General features: G+C 34.7%; 3 protein-coding genes across 4 annotated transcripts in view; 1 reads left to right on the forward strand and 2 right to left on the reverse strand.

Moving 5' to 3' along the window:
• The window catches only part of LOC106070423 (uncharacterized), a 62,610-nt gene extending 59,589 nt beyond the window's left edge, over window positions 1–3,021 (forward strand). For both annotated transcript variants that reach the window (XM_013230328.2, XM_056008133.1), the window contains exon 4: window positions 48–3,021. In XM_013230328.2, coding sequence (XP_013085782.2) covers window positions 48–263 — 216 coding nt within the window. In that variant the 3' untranslated portion in view covers window positions 264–3,021. The remainder of the gene's footprint in view (window positions 1–47) is intronic.
• The window catches only part of LOC106070416 (GTPase IMAP family member 7-like), a 374,699-nt gene that overhangs the window by 243,437 nt on the left and 122,951 nt on the right, over window positions 1–8,311 (reverse strand). The gene's annotated exons all lie outside the window — the stretch shown is intronic.
• On the reverse strand, window positions 3,903–8,191 carry LOC106070412 (uncharacterized). The gene is made up of 2 exons (XM_013230316.2): window positions 8,061–8,191; window positions 3,903–6,463 (listed from the first exon to the last, which is right to left on the reverse strand). Exon 2 carries the CDS (start codon window positions 6,460–6,462, stop codon window positions 5,146–5,148), a length of 1,317 nt encoding a protein of 438 aa, XP_013085770.2. The 5' UTR covers window position 6,463; window positions 8,061–8,191; the 3' UTR covers window positions 3,903–5,145.

Raw genomic sequence — 8,311 nt, forward strand, 5'->3', positions numbered from 1 at the left:
TTCTTAGTTTCCTACTGTTACACTTTTATTCAATTTTATTTTCACAGAATCTTGAAAGCATCAAAATAGTAAAGAGAGCCCAGGACAGCATCATCTACAAGAACTACAGCAGGAAGATGTCCACCACCATGGTGGCCAGAGAGAAGAGGCGGCTGCAGCGAATGCACACAGTCCCCTGCATGAGCGCCTTGCCTGCAATGCAGCTAGAGACTCACTTGGAGAAACTGCCCACTATTCAGATGGAGATGACCACAGAGATGTGATAGTGGTTGAAGTTGGATGTTGTAGACTGTGGCCAAAGCTGGTCACCGTTATACAGGTCAATGTTGGTCGGAATTGATCTTCGAGAATGTTAATTAGAGTACTAATGGTTGACTTGATCATTTTCAGTCAACTGATGAGTCAACTCGGAGAGTCAAGCTGACATGTCAACCCGAGAAGTCAACTGACAAGTAAAACTGGCAAGTCAACTGTTAGGACAACATGGAAATTCAATCTGACAAATCAGCTGACAGTTTAACTGGCAAGGACGACAGGCCAGTTAATAAACAAGTTCATCTGACAAGTCAACTGATGAGGTAACCATTCAATTTAACTGACAAGTCAACCTGGCAATTCATCCTAGCCGATGGTTAACTGTACCAAGCTTCGGCACTTAGATGATGAAGATCAAATCAATTGAGGAACAAACGAATATATACCTACTCGCAGTTCTTCTTTGAGAAAAAAGCCAAAACATTAGAAAAAAAAAAATTAAATTTTGAGGTCAAGAGAGAAAGAATAGTTCTTACAGCTATATGTGGAGTCTCAATTTGTTTCTTAAGGCCACGGGTGCACCCTCAGAGTAAACACTTCAAATGCTGAACAGAAAAACTGTTCCTATAAATATTGACACTTACACAAGTTCAATGTCTACACAGTTCACTGTGTACAGCGTGGTGTTGTGCTTTAGTTTGTAAAGACATTGCAGGCTTTAGCTGACCAAAGGGCAGCGGTGACAGACACTAAATAGACATGGTCAATTTAGATAAAAATAACCATCATGAATATGAATATTTTACATATTTCAGACAACATAATTATCTTTGTATTGCTAAATATTGCATTGTATTCATATCCACTTTGTGATCAAGATGTATATAGGTTTTTTCTTGTAAGGTACTAGTATGGACCAGCCTTAGTCTAACTGCTTTTAATTCATCAACAGCTATAAGTCAAGAAGCATTGCAAGAGTTTATTTAAAACTATCTGTAATGCAAAGAGAAAAAATGATCATATACCAAGTAAATAAACATATCTAGGTTCTAGAATTAATTAGACATAGACGAATGGAGGAAGACGGTCGATAGATCATGTGTGGTGCCCCAACGGTTCATCAGACTAAAGAATAGGGGAAGATGTAACAAGGAAGGATAGAAATATCTATTTGATGGATTAAATCCATTATGAGCATAAGATTCATTAAATAGATCTTTATAATGCGAGAAAAACATTCGAGGCCATATGCTAAAGTCCATCTATTTTAATAATTTAAATTATTTCTTTTATTTACATCTATTTGCTCACTTATGGACAAGTAAATGGCAAGATCTAAGTCTTATCTATCTGATATATTTGATTTAGTTTTAATTCAAAAGTATTAAGTATGTTAGCTTGAAAACTTGTGAATGATAAAAATTGTTTGAGATAATTATGACAGTGTAAAAATGGATTCCTATATATATATATATAGCGATTTATTCCCTTTTAATTTTTGCAAATTGTAAATAAATAATCATCGACAGTTTTATTTTATGTTCAAAATCAAATACTATGAGTTCTGACCCTTACTGAATAACGCTTGCTGGCTCACTGTGAAGATCCAGTATGGCTTGTACCTCACTAGAAAATCTAAGTTAAATAATAATAGTAAAGTAAAGTTCCCCTTTTAGACCTTGTGGTCTATAAGGCAGATGATGTAAAGGTCATTTGTTTCTGTTCACTACGGTTAACGAGGGTGCCATGTGGCCAGCACATTTTCCACAACTAATGTCAGGTACCCACTAGAGCTGGGTGGACTCAAGAGGCGCCCAACGATCCCGGATTCGAACCCCAGTTCGAAAGCCAAGCTCTTTATTGCTCTACCACCGCGCCTCTTAAATAATAATAGTAGTAAAAGTTTCATTTATTTAGCGCTGTTAACAGGCATAATGTTGGCTCAGGGCTGAACACCGAAAAGTCAAACGGAATTTCCGTTTTTTTTTATCAATATTATTTTATCTGTCTTATCTTATTTTGAACTGGTAGGTCTATATTTATTTATTCCTACATAGGCATGTAGTCTGAGTTTATTGGTATAGCAGGTTCCATATGTTTGGTATGTGTAATGAAAATGCCCTCTTAGAGTAGGATTGATTGGAAGGGATAGAAAGTATTTACTGCCTTTAAAAAATGAAGCAACATTTCTATGGCTGGTTTTTAACTTTGTAGGAATGCAATGAACAAATAAATATTCTCTATGAATCTTAAATTATTCTTGAAATAATTACAATCAGCCTTTTAAAGTTTCCTTAACGAGAACAACACAGTGATATTTTTTGTGATTATTTTCTTTAATGCAAATACATGTTTAGCTATTTTACAAGTTGAATTTTTAAAATAAGAATCAACACCAACAGTCATTTTATAGTTCACAACAATGTACATCTAAAACTATCTTAAAGATTACAAGAAAAACATTAAAAAATACATTTTATTATACAATATCATCGACATTATATAGCTTAAAAAAAAAGAATATTTACAAAGTTAATAATTTACAAAAGGTTTTGCCCATGCCGCGTATCGTATTTGTAATTATGTGATATCAGAAGCAAATAGGCAATCCAATAGAGAATAGTATAACGATATAATTATTTATTGGTACCTTTACTATATACGTAAATAGAACTAGATTTCTGATTTTGAATTCTTAAGCTCTAGTCAAGATGTAGATCTACTTCTAGATCTAAAATACAGAAGTAATCTACATTAGATTTATATTGCTTAAATATAAGCAAAGCTTTAATAATCTATCAATAAACTAAAAGCAACTTTAAATTTAATAAACTTCTCAGTTATCGGTACTCTAAGATTGACTATGCCATGTTTTTATCTAAATTAAAATTTATTTCTTATTTTACTTTGAAAAATTATAAGGGTCGAACTAGAGGTTTCCCCGTGTAGCCAACGAGCTAATAATCCTTTTCTCAGCGATATACATCAACTGTAAAATTTCTAGGAAAATTGTTAGAGCCATTTTTGAGATCCTAGTCTAAGTTACACCCTCCACCTTAAAGGCTCCATGAAGTTCTGGCTTGAACAGAGGTACTGTAAAAAAGATCTTTAAAATGTTGGAATCTATTGTAATTAGGAACAAAAATATTTACGTTAAAAATTGGTATGATAAAGACTTTTATAGATTTTAACATTTCAACATTTTTTTTTTGTTAATTTATACAAACACTTAAAACACACATCCATTTTTTTTCAAGCAGTGCCTTGAAACTGTCATTTGTCACCAAGGTTCATATGTTTGTTTTTTTAAATTTCACTAATACAATAATACCTTGCTATGTGATTCCATTGTAATAGTATATGTGTGTCGGATGATTCAGTTCAAAATTATCTTACAGAATGTCTGTTAAGTGAAGAGGAAACCGATCATAAGATTATTGCTACCAATGTTATTCTCATAGATCATCATCTATCAAATTAAAATACATTTACAATTGTGTGTGTTACAATACCTTCGTGGCAACGGATTTGTGTGTGTGTGTGTGTGTCAGTAGCTACTGGAAAATAAAAAGTAAAGTTCCCGTTTCAGACATTGCGATATATAGGGCAGATGATTTGAAGATCATCTGTTTCTGTTGCCCACGGCCAGCACAGTGACCAACAGCCTTTACTTTCCCCCAACTACCCATTAGAGCTGGGTGGACTCTGAGGCGCCAAAGATCCCGAACTGTAGGAACTTTATTAAATGCTAGTCCTTGCTATTTTTGTTTAAACTTTCAGGATATTTGTTATGGTATAATATAAATAGTAGCTATCTTTCTTGCGATGGGCACAAGAAAAAACTGTTGGTCCCCACCTCGATATGTAGATGTAATCGAACAAGACCTCAAAACAGTGGACATCGATGTTGACTACTGGGAAGACATTGCCCTAGATCCGAACTATTTAGAAAGAGAAAGTGACCAAGAAAGTTTTGGACAGCGCGAAAAGTCATTGGCCTCAGCTCTGAAAGAAAATCTTGCCAAACGAAACATGGCTGGTTCTTCTACAACCATAGAAAGTGCCACTTAAACCTGCGTTATACATAGACAGAAATGTTTCTCCAGATTGGGGCTTCACACAGTTACATGAAAAAGTGCCCTGTGAGATGAACCATATTCGTTCTACGACTGAAGAAGGCCTACAAAAAATATAAATGGTAGATTTCTTTTGCAAATTTAGATCTTTAAAATTAAAACTCTGGTCATTGAACCTTAAATCACCCAATCGTATGAAAGAGTAACTCTATGGCAACTATATAAAATGTGTGAAAAATTGTATTCTGAAATACTTATTTCATCTCTTTCTTGCAGAACAAACAGTGACAGTATTTATAATAACAATAATTAACAATAACAATAATTATTATAATTATAATAATAATAGGCTCATAGTGCTGTGAGAAAATTACAAACTTAAACACGAGAGCTTAAATGACAAACTAATCTAAACACGTTTTTAACAGGAAATTATCATTAAGTCAGCATTTAGTAAAAGGACTGAGACGGCGCTAAACAGCAAAAGTAGACATCTGGTCAATCAAATAACCGTAAGAATCAAAATTTGCATTTACATTTAGGTCTCGTGGCTTAGCCTTTACACCATTAGGCCTGCGTCGCTCCATATTTCTTAATACTGCTTTCTCTTTATTTTCTCAACTTCTGCATTCTTTTTCTTCAAGAATGTAAAATAGATTTTTAAAAAAGCAAAATGTAAACAAAAGCTGATTACAATGATACGATTATGCGTAAATATGCCCATACTAAAACATGTATATATATATAATATGTTATTCAGTGGTACTACAATTGAGTTAAGGTTGTCTTCCATTTCAGAACAAAGTGATAAATTTTATGAAGTTCCACTCCACCAGTTATACAGCCAATTAGCCCTGTCGTAAACTTTTCTCAGCCCAGGTACCCAGTCGGAGGCAAAATTTGACGCATCCTCCAACAGACACTTTTCTCTGGTTTCTTTTTGGTCCGTTTCTTGTTTGTCAAGTTTTCTTCTTTGTTCTTCTTTTTTATCTTTCATTTCTTTTCTGTGCTGTTCTTCTCTTTGTTCGTTTTCCCGTTTCAGTTTTTCAATTTCTTTCTCTTGTTTTTCTCTCTCTTTGAGAGCTTTTAGCTTTTCCAATTCTGATAATTTCTCCAAATTTCGTTTCTCCTCCTCCATTCGCATCACCTTTTTTTGTAACTCTTCTTTCTGGAGTCTAATAGTTTCTTCGTCGTCTGCTAGATGTTTGCTAATCTTCTTCTCATCGGAAGCTATTCTATCAATAGATGTAGCGGTTTGAATCAAGTCTGCCAGTACACCGGTTCCTAGGTCGGCCTCTTGGAGTCTTTTTAAAAGCTGGGAATCTTTTAGCAAAATTTTATCAAGTGGAGAAATTTTCATTTTATGGTCATTGGAGGATTGAACTTTCTCCAATTTGTCAATCATGTAGCTGGTTTCGTAGGCACTTTCTTCACGAAGTAGACAACATCTATTTTCTACGACTAGTTTGTTCCTGGAATTTTGAGCGTTGCGGAAATTTATATCAGTGTACCTTTGACCTTTGTATGGAAGCCGGTCAATTTCTTTCAGCAGTTTCAGCAATTGCTTATCTTTCAAGTAGTTGTCTTTTGTAAAATTATCAAAAAGAACTATTCTGTGGTCGCACTCAATTAAAAGTTCTTTAAATTTTCCTACTTGACTTGCGCACCAACTCTTGAAGTTGACGCCCTCAGACTTTTTTTCCTTTGCGAAGTTATCTCCTCCTGTCATTACCAGAACACAGTAATCTTCGATGAATCTTGGACCGAAGAATTTTTTCAGAAACTTCAGAGTTTCCAACTCTTCATTCGTAAAACGTGTGCCATATTTCAAAACTAGAATAAAAGCGCTGTAACCGTCAGGGCAGAGATATATGGCCTGCTGCAAACTGTTTATAACAAACTCAACCCCAGCCTTGTTGTCCATGGAATTATCACAGACTCCTGGCACGTCGACGACTTTCAGTTTTCGACTGTCGAATTTTCCTACTTCAAGGTCTACCTTATTTGTTACTGAGGTAGCAGATCCACTTGTTCGGAAACATCTCCTCCTTAGTATACTATTTCCGGTGGCACTCTTTCCGTTGCCACTTTTCCCAATTAACATTAAATTTAACTGGGAGTAATGCGTCATTCTGAAACAAACAAAAAATATAAGCACAATTTATTTTCGTCTGTTTATAGAAGTAAAAGTATAGCAGTCTATTAGCAGATACGGATAGTACAATTTTTTTCCCGATAACTAATAGAGACAGATTTGTTTGTTTTTTTTTGCTATGTATCTTTCAATGCAAAAACCTGTCTTCCGAGACTATAATTCACACAAACGAATGTTTTAGTCAGTGAACATAAGAAAACTCGACAAACAAAAGTTTAAAATTGGGAACAGAAACGACAAGTGACTAGAGGATAACTTATAACGGAGACAGAAGCCAAGTAAATGTCTGTATAGCTCACACTTCACGTACACTTACACATCAATGATTATATATATCAAATTATTAATTTCCTCCCCCGCAAAGAGAAATCTACAATCTTCCAACTAAGGACATGACACACATCTCTGTTAAATTATTCTCAATAAAAAAAAATCACATACAACTCCCCCTTTGTAGACACTGCGCCCACCCTTATGAAACCGTAAACCATATCCTTTTTGAATGCCCCTTCCTAATACACTTTAGGGCGGCCAGACCCTACTGCCACTCCAGCCCAACATAACCAACACCCTGTACGGCAGTGCTGAACAACTGAAGAAAACAGCACACTATTTTTATTTGGCACAGTCTGCAAAAGAGCTGACAACTCAGCAGCAAAAAGCTGGCTAGAGGAAGAGGAAGAATATCAAATGGAGAAATTATTTATATTGAAAGTATTCTGTTCATACAGGCTATGTTCTGAACGTCTAGAGGGCTTTCCATATTCAATAGAAAGCATTTAAAATGTTTGCTCTTCTTGGGATACTGTAGACTCTAGTTGTATTGTTTAAAAAAGCCCTTTATAATTTACTCTTTTAAATTTAAATAATTAGGGACAATTTTTACCAATTAAGATTGACCTTGTATGAATTCTAAAAAATATAATGTTTAAAATCGATCAACTAATCAATCAATCAATCCATCAATCGAAATATCTATCTCTGTCTATCTATCCTATATATACTTTTATTTACACATACTCTCCTTGTAATCTTCTTATAAATAAATTATTTTATTTTAATACGCTTCAATTAAAAGTTATTTTTCAATAAAGGATGCGTGGTCGAGAGGCTGAGTACGCTTGAACTTCGCTTGGCTTAAAGGGGGCTCGAGGTTCGACACTCGACTCGAGCAGGGTTGTCTTTACTGAGGGCCTAAAGGCAGCACGGAAAGCTCCTCACAGAAACACCCTATTCCCCCCCCCCCCCCAAACCGGTTCAGAAATGAGATTGCACCATTACGTTTTGAGCATGCTATACTCATGAAAGTAGCGCTATAAAATATAAAAGCTATCATAATAAAGGACCTATGCTGGCTGTATGATAGTCTAGCACACATCTGGTATTGCGATTAGCTCAAGATCTATTTATACATCATCAGCTGTTTACAGTTTTGATTTTAAAAAATAAATATTTGAAAAAACACACGTAGAAATGAAAGTTTTTTTTAATAAAATACAAATTGTATTTGAAAATTAACTCAGACTGTTTAGAATTATGTTTCTTTTATGCTAAAACATGCTCTCAAGACTTACCTTAGAATAGGCTTCGAGTACAGAGCTGTCTGGGAACTTGATTGTTAAGGCAAATATACCTTTAAATTTAATTTTCATAAAGAAATAGAATTCGCGGAAAAGGCACTTTCTTGAGAAATGATTGTTTAGTGTTACGCCTAAACAAGTTTATTTACTGGAAGCTCTATTGAAATTCTATTCATTGTGAACATCCTACGAAGCATGCAAATTTAGATCACAGTCACGTGACGAATGACAGGAGAGAAGGGGGA

Source organism: Biomphalaria glabrata, chromosome 13, assembly GCF_947242115.1.
Source record: "Biomphalaria glabrata chromosome 13, xgBioGlab47.1, whole genome shotgun sequence".
In the NCBI taxonomy this organism is placed as follows: domain Eukaryota; kingdom Metazoa; phylum Mollusca; class Gastropoda; family Planorbidae; genus Biomphalaria; species Biomphalaria glabrata.

Bases quoted from the DNA above. Each gene is read 5' to 3' on its own strand.
- LOC106070412 (XM_013230316.2), bottom strand. From the start codon at position 6,462: ATGACGCATTACTCCCAGTTAAATTTAATGTTAATTGGGAAAAGTGGC.